The 24,020-nt window shown below is 35.1% G+C and overlaps 1 protein-coding gene across 1 annotated transcript in view; it reads left to right on the top strand.

Moving 5' to 3' along the window:
• Nucleotides 1-19,255, top strand: part of LOC145724037 (putative helicase mov-10-B.1) — a 46,651-nt gene extending 27,396 nt beyond the window's left edge. The window contains exon 19 of the mRNA XM_081972106.1: nucleotides 19,135-19,255. Coding sequence (XP_081828232.1) covers nucleotides 19,135-19,150 — 16 coding nt within the window. The 3' untranslated portion in view covers nucleotides 19,151-19,255. The remainder of the gene's footprint in view (nucleotides 1-19,134) is intronic.
• The last annotated feature ends 4,765 nt before the right edge of the window (nucleotides 19,256-24,020 follow it).

Raw genomic sequence — 24,020 nt, 5'->3', positions numbered from 1 at the left:
GATCATGCACCACCCTGCAACTGGCCGCTAGGACGAGTAACCGAACTAATGCCTGGAGCGGACGGTGTGGTACGTGTTGTGAAAGTGCGCGTAAGAAATAACAACGTAACGAGAGGTGTAAACAAGCTTTGTGTTTTGCCAAATGATGATTGGACTCAGAAGACCGATCATAATTAAGATATTAAGGATATGTAAAAGGCCTGTTGGCTTGTTTTTTCGCTACTGTTAGGTTTATTTAAATGACAATAATGTAAGTTTTAAGGAAACAGTAGTACATAATATTAGATTAAGTTAGTTATAAGCAAGTTGTTCAAGTTTCTTGTAGCATTGGACTTAAAGCGTAAATTTATATATTAGTTGTTAGTTAAATAGTTTCGAAAGTACCGGAGTACTTCCAAGGCGGGCGGAATGTTGAGGTGCGAGAGAAGTGGCAACACCGCGGACCGAGAGAGCATCTACAAGTCTTATAAGGTGGACACGAGCCTCCCCTTTGCTCCGTATATTTCAGTTGAAATAAAGTGTAAATCAAAGAAATAAATACAGTCCATTATTATCAACGTTAACAAGATAATGTTGGATCTACACCCAATGGGACGTTAATTGGGAAACGCCCAAAAACGTCCCGAGATATTGACTTAAATAACACTTCCTTATGTTAAAATTAAAAAAAAACAATTTTTGGTCAATGGGCCTATCCCACATATCATAAATTTTTGTTTTAATGACTGGAATCGAAAAAATTGGGTTAAAAAAGATAGTGTAGTACGTCGATCACCAGCGGCGGGCGTTTTAAACATGAAATTAATGTAGTTTTTATCATCATTTTTTTTCTATTTAGACTTAATATTTGTGAAAACAAAAAAATCTTCTTCTTCTTCTTCTTTTTTGAGATCCGACGATCTGTTATCTTCAAGGTTGCCTCTGTATCAGCTCTTGGGAGGTGGATTGCCAGCTGTCTTTCCATCTTTTTGGTGGTCTTCCGGTATTCTTTTGCCTACCGGTTTTCCTTCGAGGGCTATGCGAGGTAATCTGCTCACCTCCATGCGCTTCACATGCGCGTACCATTGCCTTTTCCTCTGTCTCCCCCATCTAATTACGTCCTGTACTCCGCATTGCTGTCTTACGTCCGTGTTTCTAATTCGGTCCCTTCTGGTCTTTCCGAGTATAGTTTTTAAGCTTCTCATTTCTGCCACCCTGAGCATGCTTTTAGTTTTAGTTGTTTCCTCGCGAACTTCTATGCCATATGTCATTATTGGTCGAACACATGTTTTATAGATTTTTATTTTACTGTCTTTGCGCATGTATTGGTTCGACCAGACTATTTGCCTTAAACATCCTGATATAGCCGTCGCCTTGTTCACTTGACTTCTCAAGTCTTTTACCGGATCGTGGTGGCCTGAGAGTTCTATTCCAAGATATTTAAGTGAGACTTGTTCAATAATATCATTTCCTACAACCAGTTTGCATCTTAGCGGATCTTTTGCAAATGTTAAACTTTTGGTTTTTTCTGTAGAGATGTTCATGTTTAACTCTCGGCTGACTTGATAGAATTTATGCAATTGTCTTTGCAGATCATCTTCTGTTTCTGCGATGATTGCTGCATCATCCGCATAGCACACCATGCTTATTCTGTTGTCTCCCATTCGATATCCCTTGTTCATGGCTGATACTTGTTCTACGATGCTATCCATTAGGAGATTGAATAGGAATGGACTGAGACTATCGCCTTGTCTGATGCCTCCTGGGGTTGGTATATCTTGTGTTAGATCATTCATTGTCTACTTTTACTTTAGTTGTATTGTCGATGTTTAGTTTTCGTATAATTCTCACTATATTATCTGGTACTTTCTTATCTTTCAATGTTTTAATTATGTCAGGAAGGCGGGCTCTATCGAACGCTTTGGTCAAATCGATGAAACACACGTATGCGGGCGTGTTAAGCTCTATAGCTTTTTCTTTGATTTGTTTAATTATGAATATGGCATCGGTTGTTGATCTATTTCGCCTAAAAAATACGGGTATAATATTTTCAATCCGTCTTGGAAGAAAATTGTGGGACAGGCCCATTGGGGACTAGTTGAAAATTTCACTTTTTTGCACGCATTTCTTTCACACCCTGTATAAGGCAGTTACAGTGCATTAAAGCAAAAGTTTTTTACATCAGTAGAGAGCCAACAAACCAATCTCAATGACGGTCCAAACCGCTTTAAAATCTGTTAATTCGTTTTAGAATGGCGTAGTTTTAAAAATGACCCAAAAACATCACTGTCCCGGTTGACGTGGCGAGCAGTTTAGTTATCGTTATTTGCCTCTACGCGGCGCTGCCATCATTTTTTCTTGTCAGTTTGTTTGGGATTTAATTTTGTACTTGACGATTACTTTTCCACGTGAAAATTATACTAATCATTACATTGCACGGACATTTTTTAATGTAAATTATTATTTGTGTGTTGGATTTTGCTACCGGAGAGATAACGTGCTAAAATAGCACGTTATTTCTCCGGTAGCCTAAAATCCTCTAACCTAAAATCTAAATTTTTAAGCCCCCGATGTTGTGTTGTACCCTATAACTGTCACTCGATATTTGGTGTGACCATAACTTCGTGTAAAATTGCCGTTATTGTTGGTGGCTTAAAATCTCTCTATTATTTCAGTGACCTCATGTTGCCGGTACAACTAAAATAATAAGTGACGTTTAGTACATTAACTTGCGTAGCGGCAACGTCGCACAGCTATAAGTGAATAGGTGACGTGTTATCCTAGAACGTCTTTTCAAGCAAACAACTCTGCCAGTTGCATTTATTTTATATTGCCAAACAAGGTATGAAAAAAATAATTTCCGTCGAAATGACAGAATTTTCTAAGGCTAAATTAAAAGCGCAGGGTGTCCCGAGATTAGTGTGCGTATTGTGTTAACTGTGTATTCTAAGGCAAAGTAAAACCAAACAACTCTTATACAGTGTGACCCATTTAGAATGGAAACACCCCTATAAAATTTTAGGTTATTAACCGATTTCAATGATTTTTTTTTTGAAATAATTAGGAATGAAATGTCTATTATGGGAGAAAATTTTAAATATTTATTTCAGTTTTCAGGTCATATTACGAGACTTTTTCTTGATAGAAAATGGAGAATTTTTATTAGCGATTTTTTTATTGAAAAAATTACTACGCCACTGGATCTATAGTGCTTTCAAATAGCTGTGACCAAATTTTTTTTTATTTTTTTTTTTTATTTTTTTTTTTTTGATTTTTTTTAAATTTTTTTTTTTGATTTTTTTTTTTTAGTAATTAATCAATTAATAAGTAATAATAAACAAGTAAATAGTAACACCATTTCTATGGCAACAGTTGATGCAGGGTGTTCTTTTGTGATCGTTAGCTTAGAGGATTTTTGAATTTTAATTTGTCATAACTTTGTTATTAATGAATGGATTTTCATGAAATTTTGGTCACAGCTATTTGAAAGCACTATAGATCCAGTGGCGTAGTAATTTTTTCAATAAAAAAATCGCTAATAAAAATTCTCCATTTTCTATCAAGAAAAAGTATCGTAATATGACCTGAAAACTGAAATAAATATTTAAAATTTTCTCCCGTAATAGATATTTCATTCCTAAATATTTCAAAAAAAAAAATCATTGAAATCGGTTAATAACCTAAAATTTTATAGGGGTGTTTCCATTCTAAATGGGTCACACTGTATGAATTTAAGTGCTCCTAATGAGTTTATAAAAAAACCAACGGTGGTTTAAAAATAGGGCTTTAGTATTGGCATTTCAAATTAAGATCGCAGCGCCAGTTGAACTAAAATCGGGCAACCCGTTCCTAACCTAACATTATAAATAATATGACATTGTCACTTCATCCAGTGCTAAATTCCTAACTAAAATCAACGTAAACAAACAGAGAGAAATGACAGCTGAAACGCCCGAAACTGTTTTCAAAACTGATCACCAGAGGGAGTATCTCTTATCTTGAAACGCCAATAGGTAACTATAGTTTGACATCTAAATGAAGTACTAAGAAGTTTAGAAAATGTTGCTAACAGGAAATAGAAAGCATTTTCTTAAAGAGTTCGCTGAAGTTTCCTCGGGCTGGCATGACGTCAAGGGTTGTCAGATTGTATAATAAAGTAGGGTCGATTTGGAAAGTTAAACTTTGAGACTGAGTTGTGCAAAACAGTTTGAAAACTTTTGATTCGTGGGGTTAGGAATTTTTACTCGTTTTTCCCTCGAAAATTAATAAAAGAAAAATATCACTTTCCGCATTAGATAGGTAAATATCTGTTTAAAAATTACTAACACCTTCTTCAGGGTGCTAAATTACGGCTTCTACAAGCATGTAATTATATAAAAATTTTGATTTTCTCTCCATCTAAAATACATACTAAATCTGGCGACAAGACACCCTGTGCAGCAATCTTAAGAATCAGTCTTCCTTTGCGCATTTCATTACTGGAGAACGATTTTACACAATTTTAAACTCTCTATTGTATTTTTATAAATATCTTATATTTGGGGTTATTGATATAAGATAATGGTGCTCTTTTATTGTACACTGTTACTTAGGTGAATGTATTACACACTTGTGATGTCTGTTCAGGGTGTTAACTGTTTTAAATAATATTACGACTGTTGACAAATCTATGTGCCTTTAAAGCATTCTTCCAGTTCCAAGCTAGTATCAAAATTACTATTTTTACAAAACTTTTTATGCCGTTTATGTTAATCAATTCCTTATTTACTAGTTTTAGGTTAGTTTTTTTCTGAACTCTTGGTACTTTTAGTTGTGATGAGATGTTTGTTACCGGTAATTGGCTCTATGCCAGGGTATTGTTAAAAGGAATTGACCACTTCCTCTATATAATAAGTTTTTATTACCTGTATAAGACAATAGTTACCTATTTTTTAGTACTTTAAATTGTTTAGTAAACAAAGTGTTTAATTTCTCCTCTTCTTGACCAAGTGTGAGGTGAGGTAGTTTGTCATATTACTCTAACTGAAATGAAAACAGAGACAAGAAAATCATATATTTACAATATGCTTAAATTTACTTCTTGTAAAACAATACATAAATCGTTAAAGGAACCATACAGCTAACAAATTGAATGTTCATCTTAAATTATATTTATATAAATAGAAATAAAACATACAATAATATTAAGCTCCATCAGAGAGAACATTGATGTTATCACGTTCACAATGTTGCCTTTGCCTTTGACGGCGACCAAAAATCAAAAATGTTCTAAATCAACTCAAGCGAGACGTAAATGTAAGTGGTGTAAACAAAGTTAATTTGCAGTGAAAGAATTGCAAATATATGGAGTTAAGTCGGTTTACACTAGAAAATGAATCGTGTCAAATTAACCGCTCAAAAAAAAAAAAAAAGAATATCATTGCACTCCAATTATCACCACTTTAAACTCCTGTGTAAACCTAACCAACTAATCCTACTTAGATGTAAACTCTGAAGCAATCAATTGCAGGAAAATATTATTATTGGAGATTGGCGGGTAAACCTACACATTTCTTGCACACTTGTATTTGCAGGAATATGTACGTTTCTCTTACGAAAACTAAACCTACTAAGTAATTGATTAAGTTCCCAATCTCTGGCTGGCCGGCACCCGCTTCTTTCTGCGTCTCCCCCCACCAGAATTATTGTGAGTGGCCAGCCAATGCTCGTAATGGCGCTCATTGGCCAACCAATCCTGATATTTGTACCACCACTCCTCCCATTTCACATAGTCGTCCAATGACAAGTCGCGAAGATAACCTAAAATAATAATAATTTGAATGAATGTTATGAAATTATATTCAACAACGTCACTAGTTGTGTTTGTAAGATTAAAGTGGGGTTAAAATAAAACCCAAAATGCAGCCGGTTAAAAATGTTGACAGCTCTATTATGTATGTCATGTGTAGAGTCCGGATTTCTAGGAGTTTTGCTTTTTGTAAATAATAATAGCAACCAACCTTTGACATCTAATGTGAACGATTTACGCAATCATTTGGCAGATGATTGCGTTAATTCATCCTTTTTTTGTTTTTTTCTTGTTTTTGTGCTTAATTTAATTTTTTGAGCTTATTTGCTGCTATTTTTTGTATGGTTTTATTTTGTATAGGTTAATTTATAATTGCAATGGCTGTATTGAGATATTGAAGGCATCTGAGAGACAAAAACATACCAATTATCTGGTTGCAAAATGGGTATCAATTTGCAATCCAAATAATTTCTAAATGCTCCTGAAATAGTCTAAAAAAATGTAAAAACATTCCAAAACACTATAGAAGCTCCAAAATGCTTTGCAAAAGATTACAAAACAGCCTAGAAGCTACCAAAAGTTTTTAGAACAGTCTAAAAGCTTCAAAAGATTTTAAGAGAGAAAAGTTTCCATATGCTTCTAGATTCTAGAGCAGTTTTAAAGTTTCTAGAACTGTCTACAAGGTTTCAAATGTCTTAAAAGCAGTCCAGAACCTTCAATGCTCTATAAAGTGTTCAAACTCTTTCCAAATGTTCCTAAAGTAGTCTGAAAAGGTTTTAAAACACTACAGAAACTCCAAAATGCTTCTCAAGCAGTCGAAAGCCTTCCAAAAGCTTTTAGAACACTCTAAAGGCTTCCAAATGATCTTCAGCTAGTCTAAAAGTTCTCAAAACATTTCAAGGCAGTCTAAAAACTTCTGTATGCTTCTAAAGCAGTTTCCATAAGTTTCTAGAACCCTCCATAAGTTTTCAAATGCTTTAAAAGCTGTCCAAAACTTTCTATGCTTTCTTCCTTCAAAAAAAAAAACCTTCAAATGCTCCTAGAGTAGTCTAAAAGATTTCAAAATACTACAGAAACTCCAACCTCGTCAAGTCGAAAGCCTTCCAAAAGTTTTTAGAACAGTCTAGAAGCTCTCAGAACATTTCAAGACAGTCTAAAAGTTACCGTATGCTTTTAGAACAATTTAAAAGCTTCCAAAAATATCTAGAACCATCTACAAGGTTTCAAATGTCTTAAAAGCAGTCCAGAACCTTCAATGGTCCTAAAGTAGTCTAAAAAGATTTCAAAACACTACAGAAACTGCAAAATGCTTCTAAAGCAGTCGGCAGAATTTAAAAACAATCTAGAAGCTTCCAAGAGCATTTAGAACAGTCTAAAAGATTCCAAATGCTCTTCAACGAGTCTTGAAGCTAAAGCTGCCAAAAGATATCAAAACAATCTAGAAGCTTCCGAAATATTCTAGAACTGTCTAAGAGTATCCAAATGCCGCTAAAGCATTTCAGAACCTTCAATATGCTCTTAAAACTGTCCAAAAACCTTTCAAATACTCCTCAAGTGGTTTAAAAAGGTTTTAAAACACTACGGGAACTTCAAAATGCTTCTCAAGCAGTCGAAAGCCTTCCAAAAGCTTTTAGAACTCGCTAAAAGCTTCCGTATGCTTCTAAAGCAGTCGAAAGTCTTCCAAAAGTTTTTACAACAGTCTAAAAGCTTCCCAATGCTCTTCAAAACATTTTAAGACAGTCTAAAACATTCTGTATGTTTTTAGAGCAGTTTAAAAGGTTCCAAAAGTTGTAGAACCGTCTACAAGGTTTCAAATGCCTTAAAAGCAGTCCAGAACCTGCAATGCTCTTTAAACGGTCCAAATACCTTCCAAATGCTCCTAAAGTAGTCTAAAAAGGTTTCTTCAACTTCAGATTGTCTCCGAAGCAGACGAAAGCCTTTCAAAACAGTCAAAAAGTTTCCAAGAGCTTTTAGAACATTTAAAAAAATTCCAAATGCTCTTGAACTAGTCTAGAAGCTTCCAAAAAATTCTAGAACCATCTAAGAGTATCTAAATGCCTCTAAAGCATTTCAGAACCTTCAATATGCTCTTTAAATTGTCCAAAAACCTTCCTAATGCTCCTCAAGTAGTAGTCAAACAAAATTTGAAAGTTTTCAAAACAGTTTAAAATCTTCAAAAAATGTCCAGACCTTAAACTCAAAAAAGTAAAAAGTTTTGCATCTCTGAAAGAGTTTTGTGCTTTTTAATGCTTTTTTACAGGTTTTTATTATTTTTTGAACAAATTTTGCTTTTTAAGCGCTTTTTAATCCGGCCTCTACTCATGTGCCAACGTATCAGATTTGGCGATAGCAGGCCTTTTGCAGTATTTCCCAGAGATGTAAAAGCGGTAATTTTCGGGTCAGAAAAACTTCAATTTTTGAAATGCTTAAATGAAAATTTTCCTTGATAGGGAAAATAAATGTCAAACTTGTCATTGTGCGTTCTTCTGAGATAACTTAAGACATCCAAATTTAATGATTAAAAGTACGTTAAACTTTAATTTGGATTGATATGGAATAGTTGGTACAACTAATTTAAAAAACAAATTATTTTTTAGATTTTCCAATTTTTTCGAAAAGTTACCGGAAATTATCAGGAAAAATTTCTATAAATTTTATTTTCCTGAAATTTTACATCCTTTAATTGACAATAATAACTATTTGTATATTTTAAAGGTCACGTGACTCTTTTTTAACGTCAAAACAGAATCCTGGCAAGGTCGCATGATGTGACCGTTTTTTAATTTTAAACTAATACACTGATGCCTGTTTCCCCGACACTTCCAAGTTGTTTAAGTTTGAATGTGACAGATCAGGTGCAAAATAACACAGTCTAAACTAAACTTATCTAAGCTGTCCTTAAACTCAACTTAGCCAATGTTGGGGAACTGGCCATGAATCACGTAACTATTTTTAAGATTAAAATGGCATTCTTGACGTCACGTGACAGTTTTTACGTTTAGACTGAAATTTTTAAAATCAAGTGAGCCCATTTTTTTAACGTTAAAATAGTACCTGAAGGCTGCGTGACTCTTAAGATTAAAAATGGAATTTATAATGTCACGTGACAGTTTGAAATGTCAAAATGTTATTTGAATAATCACGTGATCGTTTTTCAGTTTAAGCTGATATTTTTCAAGACACGTGACTTTAAACGTGACAAAATAGTTATTTATGCAAAAAGTACATCTTTTTTGCAGGCAAGTGAAAGTTGTTATACGAGACTGAAAGTCCATTTTAAGTCATTTTATTTTTTCCGCACCAGTGCGGAAAATACTAACTTTCTGCACTAATATGCGTGCGAAAAAGTATCAAATTCTGCATGCGAGTAAAAAAAATAATTTCTAAAAGTTTAAAACTTTTTCGCACTAAAAATCATTCAAAAAAGTGTACTTTTTTGCACGATTTTATAAAAATATTATTTGAAGAGGCGCGTGACTCTTTTTACAGTGAAAATAGTCGCATGACGATTTTCAATAATCAAATTTATTGTCAAAGGTCACATGACCCTTTTTTAATGCCAAAACAAAATCCTGTATTTTTTTTAAAGGTCTAGTGATTTTGTCTTTTTTAACGTCAAAACGGAATGCTAAAGGTCATGTGACTGTTTTAAATGGCAAAATCGTATTTGAGAGATCACAGGATTGTTTTTTAGTTTTAATTAACATTAAAATTACGTCACTATTTTTAAGGTTAAAATACAATTCTTAACGTCACCTGACACACATTTAGACCGATATTTTTAGGGTCACGACTCTTCTAAGATGAAAAAAATGAAATTCATAAAAAATGTACTTTTTTGCACGATTTTATAAAATAGTATATTCTATATTAAGAGCGGAAAGTAGATATTTGCCGCTTGCACATCATCAATTCATTTCTGCTTTGAAATGGAAGCGTACATGAAGTACTTTCAAAGTCAGTAGTCGAAAATAGTCATTTTCAGTTCCATTGCCACTGTTTGTCTGTACGTATCATTTAATCTATGCTTCTACTGTCCGTTTACAAACTTAAGTTTATGTACAAACTTGGTTTAAGACTATGTCCTTCATTTTCCATAGTTTAATTATTAAACCAAAGTTTCTGACCTCAAAACTGTGCTTTTCAGTTTTTTTTTACTCCTACTACCAAAAACCGAAAACGTTAACAAATTACCAAGGCACCAACTCTATCAACATCCAGGATTTCCTTTAACTTTCAATCAAAAGTTGTCAATTTTTCACGAATATGTTTCAAGATAACGTTTTTAATCTGTAAAGATTTTTTAGACACTTTCAATTTTGATGTTTCTTCCTGAAATATTTGTGATCCAAGCAAACTTACCTTACTTAACTTACTTTACTATCAATTTTTTTATCAGGCTTAAATCTGATTGTGCGGAGTGAGTTTACCCGTGCGTCACGAAGGCTACGTCATTTATAATCATATAAATCAAATCAAGTTTTCGTCACAAACCTGTTGTGTTCATATTATAGAAAAGGGCGTGTCTAAAGCTTCGTCACGTTTAAAATTTTGCGTGTATTGTCAGTCAGAAAGTAGAGATCTTTGGCTGCAAATTTCCACTAAAACAACCTTTTACCAAAGCAAATCAAAAATATCTTGACCGTAATTTATTTACCAAAATTCGCAGAGATGTATCACCAATATGTAGTATTTCTTTAACTTTAAACTCTTGATTTAGGTTCTGGATGGTTACATGTTTCTCTAAAATAAATACAACAAATTAAAAATTCAATAAGAAATTCTGAGTGATGCTGTAGTATCTCATCTCATTTTGTGGTTGCAATCCAAGGACGGTAAACAGTACAGGAGTGCTTAATCCCATAAGCGCAATCTTGCCGGTATCGGCTCGGGCCGGTGACGATTTTTACGTCAACATGGGTCTCTCGCGTTTGCGCGATTATTTTGCGCGATGCGCGATTGCAGTCGATCATTCACGAACATGATCTCGTACATAGCATCTCGGGCGAATATTTAGCGTATTGTGCACCCGAAGGCCCACTGTGACGTCAGAATTCATTCGCCGCCGGGAAACAAAATCGGCCGATCGAGCAATCCTGTACTGTTTAATATCCTTGGTTGCAATCCACTTATTTTATTTTAAACCCGCTGGAAAACATTTTAGACGCTTATTTTATTTTTTATATGACTTTATCATTAATATGTTTCAAGAAATTTTTATGAAAAATCTCAGTCTCTGGAAACAATGAAATGTTAATAGATGTTTCTTACAAAAGTAGATATATTTTACTATTATTAACATACTATCGTTGTACATATCATATAATGTATTTCGAACATCCATTTTAATGCTTTCAGATAAATCAGTGGTCTTGGCCCGTCGATAACATCTCGATTTACGTTTTCTAGGTGAGAAAATCATAAGATTACTTGCTTGTTTTTTCCGAATCGAATAAACAGTTTTGCGGGAAATTTTCAAAGCAGCTACAACCTTCTAGTATCACAAAAAATACATCAGTAAGAATATGTAAGGTCTTAAAATTTCTTATTTTCTTCCTGAACAGATGATAAAGCTTCTAAAGGTTCTCCATTGGTTTTTTCCAATTCAAAATATTCACAAAGGTTAAGAATTAACTGCTGGGCTTGTCTGTGGAGAATTTTTCTAGGCATTTTCTAAAAAAATACTGTAATAGTAAGTAATTACGAAAAACCAAATGGCTAAATAAAAACCATAATAGACACTCCTAATTTTTTTCAAAGCAGGTTAGTAATTGTGCCAATATTGGTTAGATCGTGACAGCCGACATAAAAAAAATAAAAATATTAATAATAATATTATGAAAGTACTTACAGAATGTTAAAAGCGTAGAAACAGTAGCTCTTAAAAGAACTATGGTGGTGTGGTAAATAGAAAACTTTATAAATGATTAACAACACAAAGAAACGGAAAAGAATTAATAGTAAAGAAATCAAATAAATTTTCGATGGTTTTCAAACTGACAATGACTGAAATAGAAGCGCTAATCAGTAAATGTTTTTTTTTGGAAGACATTCACTTAGATATTTACCCTTTCTGAAAGTGAACAATAGACAAGGATGAAGTCAGTAATGCATGTCTACTTCTAAATCACAGGGGGATGACGCACGGGTAATCTCAGTCCGCGAGAACAGTATAGTTGTTTGTTTCTATTGATAGAAAAAACACTACTTACCCAGATCTTTGTAATACTGGTATCGAACTCTAACATCGTCCCATGCAGCCAATCTAGACTGACCAGCTGACAGTAGCTCGTCGGGATAGTGACCTTGGGGCACTGGAGATATGCTGCAGAAAAATGTATATTGTTAGTTTAGTTACAAGAAGAATCACGATAATAATATAAAAGAAAAATAGAGACCTATAGCGTCTCGGTGGTGTTCCATACAAAAAGTCGTCTTCTTCCACCATGACTTTCATATTGCTGCCCGTTTTCGTAATCCTCATGTTTTCAATGTCTCGTCGTTCCCGGTCCGCGGACCACTGTGCGATTTTTCCAAATCTGATAAGAAAATACCATTCAATTCGGTTGATTGATAAAGAAGTCCTACAGGTTAGAATCGACAGCAATTAATTCGAAATACCTTTCTGATAATGTCATTGCCGTGGTAGCAACAATGGGAACCGAAGCCAAACTACTACTGTCTTCAGATCCGGACGAGTCAGCGCCAGGTGACCCGGGCCGCTTTTTTCGCGGAGCGCCCTCTTTTTTCACCCTGGCAAGCATTGGCTGAAAAAGTATGTTCAATTTGAAATATAACAGGTGATATTAATTTGCTAGTCAATGAGTTTTATTTTAAATCGCATTTGTTATTATTTACAATGATCGTTCAGACTTTGGATGAGGACGTCCTGTATAAGCAGTTTGCTTAACAGGATTAAGTGGGGTAATAACAAATAAATAAATAAGAGTAACTATGTTATAATAATAAAGCCGTTTATTTCCAACAGGCCAGACCCACTTACAGGAAATTAAAAGATACTGTAAGTAACCGAGAGTAAATAAAAAAATGAATAACTAAAAACTAAGAATGGAGTTCACAATACAATCACAAAAAGGTAGAGGGAGGTAGGTGCAAAAGGATGTGCTAGTGGACAATAGGATTTAGGGGGGAAAGCCGGAAAACGAGCGAAACCTGTACTGGGACTCCGTGTAATGTAGGTAGAGTAGAATTCTATTTGTCTACCATATTCTTGGTATTGGGCCTTTTGTGCTCAAACCGGTAGGAAGCCTCAACATTGCGTGAATTTGGCATCTCTTAAAGGTGTCTTAGGCCGCATTGACTAGATTAATACACAATATACAGGGTGGTCCAGTTTTAGATGTCAATAATTGACCAATTGATAGCCCATTAAAAAATAAGTTGACATGCATTATGTCATTTTACACAGACCTCTAAAGTTCAGTTTTAAAAATCGTTTTTTTGCTACAACTGTCAGACCGTTAGACCAATTCTGATCAAATTTGGAACAAGTACACTGAAAATAGTCAAAAAACTAGATTTTTTAACTAATGTTTACTGGCGTTCAATTTTTTAGACTATAGATAGTGTAAAACTGGTAACAGTCCAAAGTTTCGGACTCATTTAATTCTAAAAATTAGTTTTTAAAACTAATATCGTAGCATTTAATGCAAAATTGTTTACTTTCATCAATGAAGTGTCTGAAACTTAACTTTTACTATAAAAAATAGTTTTAAAATTCGATTTTTCAGTCTTAAAGCACAGTGAAGCGTCTAGAAGTCAATTTAATACTGACAAAGCGTGAAATGGCATGTTTAAGCCTATAGAAAATGTAAATATAGTTTTTTAAGGCTGCTATGTCAACAACTTGGTCAAGATAACCCTAAAACTCGATTTTGAAAGCTGAAAGCAGTTTTAAAGCCCTAAAAATAATTCAGAGTTCTAAGAAAATGAAAAGCAAAGTAAAAAAACCTGAAAAGTTAGTCTTCAAGTCAATTTTCATGAATCTAATATCAATATCCTGTATTTAAGACTATTTTCAAGACTAAAATATTGAAATGTATTTTTAAATTATGAAAACTTTAAGCTTTTGATGTCACTTTGGTGTCCAAGTCAATTTTCAAGGTTGAAATGTGTGAATTTGTAGTCAAAAATTCTAGATAAATTAGTTTCTCATGGCTACAAGTCAATTTTCACTACTAAAGTTTTTCAACTTATCTGAAAACAAAAACAACTGGAGCGGAAAAATAACAAGATGGAGACCTTGGGGGGAGAAAAGAAGCACCGGCAGACCACAACAAAGATGGTATGATGACATCAAAAGAACAGCCGGTCTTAACTGGAACCAAGTGGCACAGAACAGGGAAGACTGGAAAAGTATGAGAGAGGCCTATATCCAAAGGATAGAAAACGGCTAGAAGAAGAAGAAGAAGACGTGAGGTTACACAAAAACACAATTAAATTTCCACTCGAAAGTGGAGTTAGGCAAGGAGACACGATGTCACCCAAACTTTTTATTACCGTCCTCGAATAAGCGTTCAAACAGCTGGAATGGGAACAAAGAGGCATGAACATTGACGGTAAGAGATTAAACAACTTGCGTTTGGCCGACGACCGTGCTGATCGCTGACGATATACAAGAAGCCCAAGAAATGCTGACAGAACTAGCAAATGCCACCACAAAAGTAGGATTACAAATAAACACACAAAAGACCAAGATAATGACCAACCTAGTTCTCGGAGAAACTCTAACATTGGGAAGCCACAACATCGACGAAGTAAGAGAATATAGATATCTAGGCCATGACATAAAAATACACAGAGACAACCAAACGCAGGAGCTACAAAGACGAGTGGGGCTTGGATGGGCAGCCTATGGTAAACTGAATGGAGTATTCAAGAGAGATATTCCGATCTGTTTAAAGCGTAAAGTGTTTAATCAATGTGTGCTCCCTGTCATGACTGACGGAGCAGAGACACTCACGCTAACAAGAGCGAGTGCAGAAAAACTTAGAATAGCTCAACGTAAAATGGAGCGCTCTATGCTGGGAATAAAACTATCAGATCGTGTTAGGAACATAGATATACGCAAAAGAACGAAAGTGGAAGACATAATAACAAGAATTGCGAAACTGAAGTGACAGTATGCAGGACATGTATGATTAAAATTGTTTTCAATAGGAATGTAAGCAATAACACATTATAGCTTATGAGTATCTTCTCATATTTACTATCATATTTTGCATAGGCATCGTTATAAAAACCTACTTTATGCCTTTTTATGAAATTTGATGTTTGTACCCTATTTTTGAACATTCTTATTTATTTGTGATCATTTGCTGTAATTTGCAACTTATTATTAATAAAACCAAACATAAAAAATAGATCTCCATCATAGATTGATCACACAAGTACATCTTCATATAAAATGGTGGGGATAGTCCAAAGTTTACTTTGGAAGAAATAAAATACTTGTGGTGGATTGTAGAGACTTTCTTTTTGCGGTATTTTAAGGAGCGTTTTCTGTCTTTTAATTTTCTCGAAACACCATGTTTAATTTAGTTTTCGGTCTTTCCAGTAAACGGCGTTTTTTCAAAATTTAAAAGTTTTATCTTAGATATGTCGAAAAAATCCAATACAATCGTATTGCCTTCTATTACATATTCCATAAGGAATTTTATTATTTATCGTGATGCAGTACTCTATATCTGCTGCAACAAGAGATACACAAATCTTCAAAAAAGGCCTTTTTACAGGTGAAAACATTAGATTACTGACTAAATAAGATATTTTAAATGGGCTGGTTATAAAGGCAGTAATTAATAAACGCAACTGCGCTTGTTTCGTGGTAATTATAACACCTAACTACTCTTTTTAAAACATACATTAATCTTATTGAGTTAGTAATTTAACGATTTTTCAAAGATTTATTTCGTGTTACAGAAGAGATAGAATACTGCAGTTTTTACACCACAATATCAGATTTCAGAGAAACGCCCACTACCGGAAAGACCAAAAACTAAATGAAACATTGTTTTAAAACACTCTACAGAACAGAAAATGCTCTTTAATGTGCCGCCAAGACAAAGCCTCTACGATCAACTGTTTTCGAGATAGAAAACAAAGATGAATAGCAAAATTGTTCGTCGAAAACCAGAAATTACGTTTATCGTATTTTTGCTAAACCATTCCATTTAGCTTTTCAGAGTTGTCGAAATTTTTTTTTGTGATATAAAAACGCCCCCTAGCGGTGGATTTAGAAAGCTGAAAATTACTTCCAACATTTTCTCCTGGTGCACATCTATTGGGACTGCCTGTACCACACAAAAATACGGTAATAATCAAAGTGTTCTATTTAAAATAACCCAGTTGGTACCTACTTCCAGTTCTGGAATGACGGCGTGATATTAGAGATTTATAGGTCTGTTCGCCAGAAGTCAGAAAACGTCATAGTCACGTGAGAATTCAACCAATGAAACTTGACATTTACTGTTTCTGAGTTGGAATGTTGGAAACCAGTCAGGGATTGCCTCTGCGAACAGACCTTATAACTGCTGGTTGCATATTTGTGAGAGACAATAGTTAATAAGGATGTCGCCCATAGTATTGGCGTTTCGAGAGAAGAAATACTCCCTCTGGTGATCAGCAATAGTATAACAATCAAAAATAAAATGGTAAATAAATGAACCTCATCGACTTTAAAAAGTTGAATATTTTTCTATTATTTAGTGAATGATGGAATTTCTACAGGACCACCAGTGTATATTGTCAAGTAAGAAAACTAGAAAGGACACTGACACTGACATTTTACAAAAGTCTGCAAGAATGAACCCGATTTTATAACTAATGAACAAATTAATGATGTCATGTTGATATTAGCACCTTGTAGAGAACAAAAAGTGTTATTTCAATTCTACATTCATCTCGTCAATTAGCTAAACATTTTAAAGAACTACTTGACAACTCAAATATTTAAGAAACGCCTACTTGACTTGACTTTTTCATTGCAAAGCTGATTTCCAAATTACTTGATGAAAAAAGCGGTGTAAAACCCAAGAAACGAAGGCGCATTCTTGTGAGTAAAAACGTTTTTCCCTTAATTAACTTTATCTTATTTGGCAAACTAAATAAACATAATAGAGACAGAGGACGGATAAATAAGGAAATTCAAAGAGATAAATAGATATGAAATCACAGATCGCATTGTCATTCAAATTTAAAATTTCAGTTTGACATTCTTCAATGTAAACACCGTTTTCAATCGTGCCATCATATCCACACTAATTTCACAAAATAATATTCTTGTTCCTATTATTCTCTTGAGTAAGTCTAGTCCACCAAAATTCTACAGCTTATTGATCAAGAAGTATAATTTGATTAACTAAGAAATGGTTAATTTTAGAGAATTACTCACCTGCTTTGTGACAACTTTTTCACCAGGTTTTGTACCCGCCTTTGGTGACACAGGCTTCGGTGGCGGCGGTCTTGTTCTAGGATCCGTAGGTCGGTCAGTGCTGGTGGGTCTAGGCATGCGCTTAGCCATCGGCGGCGTCATAGGACGTGGCATTCTGCGTGGGGGCGGAGACGACGGGCTGGGCGGTCGTGGCCGAGACGAAGTTGGTTTCGAGGACGGTGGTTTCCGTTGCGTTGATGCGGACGGCCGTGCCGGTGAAGTGAATGATCGAGACCTAAATTAAACATTTTCTTTGTATTTAATTTGTTTTTGCTAATAAAGAATTCTATACCTTGAGCGTCTGTGTTTTGGGGAGCACACAGAGCAGGAATCGTCGGAGCAGCTGCTCATACTGCTGGCAGAAGCTGATCTTCTGCCACAACGACTTCTGTAAACAATACTGATTAAATGGAAAACAATTTACAACGGTCTTTACGCACCCTTTCCGTGGAGATGGAGGAGTTCGAGGTCGTCCTCCTCTGTAGGCCAATGGTGATATTCGTCGGTTGGGTGGCGACCTGGGGCTCCTACCTCTCGTCGGCGGACTACGCGGCGATCGCGCTCTCGGGGGCGGAGAACGTGGAGAACGAGTGCGCGGTGAACGAACTCGCGGGGTTCGCGCTCTGCGTGGCGACGTTGAGGTGCCAGCGCGACGCGATATCGACCGTGAGCGTGATCGCGAACGAGAGGAGCCGTCCAGGTAAAGAGATTTATATCCTGAATGACGCCATCTATCAGAAAAAAATGTGATTAGTCAATCATCTAGCACCTCATTCTTAACACAGATGCTCAAAGATGGTCAGTGCCAAATAATAACAACCAAGAATGTCAGATGTTAAAATGACTAACTAAAACTGGATACCACAGAAAAAAATGAAATAAAAACTAAGTTTGCAAATGAACTAGTTAAGTGTTATTGAAAACAATACTATTGAAAATAAACCTTTGCTAGTTTAATTAATAATACCTGTTTGAATCTTTAGCTTCAACTTCCAAAAGCTTCTTTTCCCAAATGGCACTTGAAGTGGGCGAGTTTTGAGCTCTTGCCTTCTTCATCACGTTATCTATTTCGCGACGTCTGCCAGCAGGTAAACTCGGATCTAAAATGTAGACCAAAACTGGACATAGTACAGGATGTTTTTTTAATAATGATAATAATTTAAATAAAAAAAGACATATTTTAATTGGCTGTTTTATTGAAGATAATGGTAATGGCTTCAGAGTGATCTAACAATTGATGATCACCTCCACATTGCATCATTTTCTTTCGGTTGATAGGATAGAAAAACTCGACTGAATTGAACCAACTACAAAGCTTTCTAGTTTCCCTTCATTTGTGCAAGTTTGAATGACAACAATGGTGCATAATAAACATATCTCTGTGAAATAGTCTTCAACGGTCAAATAAGTTTATATCAATTTTGACAGACGGGAGCTTTACCTACTTTACCTCTATTCTATGGATTTGCAATGGTTTTATCTTTTTATCATTTTCTATGGATAATTTTGAGAGTTTAATAGCTGTATAACTAGGCTAATTATGGTTTTCTATCCTGCCTCTTTAAATCACCTCCTATTTTTTTTAAATCTAATTTAGATGAAAGATATAATTCCTGGATCAGATTGAATAATCAAATAAGAGACGGTGCAATATGTAAATTTGGTTTATTGATAAAAATTTGAAAATTGAAAACAGGCATACGAAATTGTACTTATTGGGTGGATTGGTTGAAAGTAGGTATGACGTAAAAGTTGACAGTTGAAGTAAAATCGAGAGTAAAATAGTACCAAAAACCTAAAAAGGCTGTTTATTTCCATTAATTATATAGGGTGTCCAATAAGCACATGATCAAAGGGTACTGTGACATTCTTTACATGGAAAGGTGACGATTTATCTGACTGTGATGGATTTCAGGGCCGGTCGAATATGATTCTTGAAAGTTTTCGATGATGTCATCGTCGCGAAGTACGAGAGAGCACTTCGACCGTTACGTCATCGCCTTAGATAATGTCCGCCGCAGTTTTGGACGAAACGCCAGGAAGTAACTCCATACGACCTGGGTGCGTATTCTTGACACGAGGGAATGGAATTATCAAGAGAAAGACCTGTAGAATATGACAGAAACCTGGTAATGTTTTCTGGTATGAACACTATTAACCTAACCTAACTACCTAATCTAATTCCTAATTGTCGTAATTATCCTAATTGATGTCGTTTAATGTGTCTTATTACTTATGTATTTTATTATTGTTATACTATATTACTTAACTTGATCATTATTTTGACTATTATAGTTTATTAAAAAAGAAGTAGTAGTCCATATTCTTTCAGTGGAGTTGTACAAGTACAAAAGGAAGGGAATTCCCTTCCTTTTGTATTAGTTTATTGTAAACCAAGAGCTGCGGACGAAGAAATGAATGAGATTGAACTAACTTTGAACATACACATCCCTACCTTCCAATAAATTCAGTAGCATATCTCCCTGATCCTTAAAGAATATATCTTGAGGATTTATATTCACTTTAATTGCTTCCCATTTCTTATGTTTGCCGCGTATATCGGCTTTGATTTTACCGCCTTTTGCTGCTACTTAACACAACAAAAGTGACAACCTGACAACTGACTCCCTGATACCGATACCGGGCGTTGTAACCATCTCAACGACATGGTCTCAAAATTCGACAGACCAATGTGATACCAGGTTTGAAGTGACGTCATGGTATCATCATGAAATCAATAGGTATGAAAAACCAGTCATACCATTCTCATACCAAGAAAGCATGAAAACTCTTCAAGAGAAAGGCCTGTAGAATGTGACAGGAACCCGCCATTGTCAGCATCTTCTGTCACATTCTATCAAAACTTGAGAATTCCGTTCCCTGCTTTCAAGAATAGGCCCCCTGGGCTCATAAGCCCGGAAAACTTTCAAGAATTAGGTGACAATTTGACGTAATTGTCATTAGGAACAAGGTGTCTGGTTCCAATGCTATTGATGGTCAAAGTTCTTGAAAAAATCTATTTTCAGAAATATTTGGAGAACGATACAATGGATTTTGATGAAACTTGTCTCTGATGAAAGAACCAAGTCCATCTGTCTTTGGCAAGTGGTAAGTAAGTCCTTTAGTGCCTTGGTTCAAAAATTGCCAGAACTTTTATTTTGTCTTTAGAATTAATTTATTTTCTTTAATCTAATGCATTGTTCCTTTTTCAAGACTTCCAAAAAATTTAATGAAGAAACTACTGACATAATTAATATCTTATTCCTTATTTACACATTTTAATGTCATATTTTCATTTGAAAACGCTATTAGAATATTTTATAAGAACTTTGACCATCAATAGCAGTGGAACCACACACTTTTTCATAACGACAATTACGCCAAACTGTCTATTACGCCATAGTGTCAAAAGTATAATTTTGCATTCATACTGATAAATTTATGATTATCCAAAAAATTGCTGTTCTGCTTCTTCTGTTACTTTGATGCATTTATGGGAATATAAAGAGTTATTTAAGAGAAAAGTTATATCCTGGGTATACTGATTCTATATGAACCCATAAATGTGAGAATTTTGTGTTGCAGGGTTGCCTAAAAATGGGTGAAAATTTACTCTCTTAGTCAAACCCTGTGGTGCATGCTATTTAAACAATCACAGTAGTTATGATGAGGCTTCATATCGTTATTTTACTGATATTTGCAAATTTAAGTCTTGAACTGTACTATACAAGGGTGTCAAAGACTTCTATGCAAAAAATGTTAAATTGTCATTTTAATTTATCAAAAAATTTTAAGTTTAACATAGTTTTTGCCGCATAAGAAACTACAATGTTGTTGTTAAAAAGATTAAAAGTTTCAAGCCTAAAAAGTGCCTGCAAATAAGGTCTTACCTGTGATTCTGACTGCTGGAGAATTATTGTCCATCCGCAGTTTAGATGGAACGTTTTTCCTGTCTCTGCTCCGACTCCTTCTACGAGATGACATTTCAAAGCTATAGATTATATAAATAAAGTCTGTTTTTAATCCTATATGGACAAACTGTATACTTAGATATATTTTTTTTTGATTCAAAAAATCATTTTAATAGGTCAAAAAGTGTTTTTAATAAAAGTTTAATTAAATTCGCTTCAAAAATACAATATAAACACTTTTTTAACTTTAAAAGAAAAACAATTTAAAAGTTAAAAATATGATCAATGAGCTGAAATTGTTTTGAAACTTCTCAGGCTTTAATGATGTTTTAAAGAAATACCTCCATCCATAGTATCAAAGAACCCAAAGCTGTTGGTATTGCCATCATCACAGAAATGTATATAGCAAATATTTAGGAGGAAAAAGGTATCATTTGCCATTCCTGTGGGTTGAACCGAAAAAGCATCCCGTGATGCTCTTATAAACGAAACCGAAATTGAATGCCAATTATTTGAATTGAATTACATTGATAACAGGCAATTGTTAAGTTAGAGAATTTGACTGTTGGACACACCAAAACCGAAATCTAACCCTTTTTCCGAAAAGGTGACCCGACGGTAAGTAGGTAAGCCATTAGAGGTGGTCAGCTAGTCGTTTTGCTGAGTTATAGCGACGGTTTTCACCCCCAACCGGAGGGTAGCGCGTTTCTGGCAAAGGAATACCAAATAAACATACAGAACTACTCCCATTCATGCAATCATTCAAATTTCAGATATTCGATCCTTTCATACAACCAGTTAAAGCAATACCGAGTTTCTCGACGTTTCGAACAAAAACCCTGAGGAGGGTTTAAATGTAACCGGCGATAATTCATTTCTTTTCGATGGCTAATCAGGTGACCGGACGGCATCGTTAAACGGGTGTGTCAACAAGCCAAGGCTGGTGAAAGTTCTTTTGGTGGTGTTATTATCGAATAACACCATCGATACCATACGGTAGAAAACGCACTGGGATTTACGAAATCCGGACGAAAAATCATCAAAAACGACGGAAATTCGACGAACATGCGACGTTAATAATCCGACGAAGGTCCGACGGCCTTTGTCGGAGTCCATTTTTTTTGTCCTCTGGGAACTGTAAAATCAATACACCAAGATTACACAATTTAATTCACTTACGTCTCGCTCGAATTGAGAAAAATTCACAGATCACGTTTCTACAGGGCAGCACGACGGTTTTGCTCGATAAACCGGTAATTTCACGTTATTTCCTTAATCCAACCATCGATTTCAGGAGATTTGATAGAATTTCATATCAGTTACATCTCCATTTCCCCAGAAAAGGAGAATGAAAAGCGCAAGGCAAGAAGAATCAACAGCACACTGACAACAGTGACACTTGACAAGACCGTGTAAAATAGACACATGACATTTGATATGAACGTTAATTACAATGTTGCCATTGTTGCCAGTGTCGGAGTGACGCAGATGAATGCTTGCAAAATGTAACGAAGTTTTGGCCAATTCAATTTCTATGCCAAATGACCCCCTATACATCGTAGACTTATTCAAGGCGCTTCACTAAGCCGGCTTAGTTAAGCCTCCTCGTCATCGCAGCTTTTCTTGAGGCTAAGAAAAAGATAAAGTGAATCCTATTCTAAGCCGTTACCACTGAAAAAGGATGGATAGAAAAAAGAAAATTTGACAGTTGAAAATAACCATACTTTACCAATTTACCTTTCTGTTATTCTGTTTTTGGTTTTATTAGTAGTGGTTTATTTTACTTGGTTTAACAAAAATGGAAGGATGTGTAAGAAAAAAGGTTTAAAATCAAACACAAACACGTAATTATTAGGTTAGGTTACATAAAAATTCAAAAACGACAGAGACGACCAAATGTCATTTCAAACACGTAGAGCTCGAATCAGCTAAGAAAAGGCCACAGGCGTCATCAAACGATGATGTCACGATCTCTGTACGTCTCGCTTTAAATATTGCTGCTCTCGTTACTTTCCAAGTTGTTGCAGCCAGTCAGTGGCGTGCTATTATTTTATCAGTAAAATGAAACATTTTCGTCGTTTTTAATAAAGAAAATAAAAGACAACAAGTTTTTTAAAGGAATGGAAACTCCTTCTGCTTCTTTCTTCATAAATTGTAAGACGTTACTGACGATTTCACGGCCTTGGCTGTATATGATAACACCTTTCTTTCCAACCTTTTTGAAAGACATTTTGACAAAATAACGTTTTTTATTCATAACACTATGTGAACTTCAACTGCGACCATCAACAATACAACCAAAACACCAGACTAAAACGGAACCTAACCTAACCCCCTAAGTCTCCCTGTCCGCCACTACATTTTTTTAAACTTGGCAACACCGTTTAGAGTGCCTGCTAGTAAAAGCATATAAAAAGGTCCAAATGTCCCTGGCCGCTGCCGCATCTGTTTTAATTGTGTCCAAGTAAAAACCGTACTACGTTGCCAAGTGGCTTTTTGACCGCTTAACAATATATTTTCGGGAATATTTTAATAGGACGCCTCTGATTATATCTAATGCGACGGCAACTGTAGAAGGAGAAAGAAATAGTTTTAAAAACTGCGTCATTGATGATGCGGTGGCCTTTTCTCATCTGATTCGAGCTCTATATATCCGATATCGGAATTTCTTTCGTTTCTAAGCTTGTTAAAAAAGAGGCTTGCCGCTTGACTTGTCTTGACCAAGCCGCTTGAGATAGCGACTTGTAAAGTATATATCGCAGTTTTTCAAGCCGCTTATGTTCAAGCGCCTCGAATAAGTCTACGATGTATAGGGGGTCTTAATTTTAAACAGGCTTGACTTGACAGCCGCTTGAAATAGCGGCTAGAAAAATGGCCGCATTCATAATAA

This window comes from Ips typographus, linkage group LG2 (genome assembly GCF_016097725.1).
Source record: "Ips typographus isolate SLU linkage group LG2, UJ_Ityp_2.0, whole genome shotgun sequence".
Lineage (NCBI taxonomy): Eukaryota > Metazoa > Arthropoda > Insecta > Coleoptera > Curculionidae > Ips > Ips typographus.
Note: the sequence above shows the minus strand (reverse complement) of the source record. Positions and strands in the feature narration are given on the sequence as shown.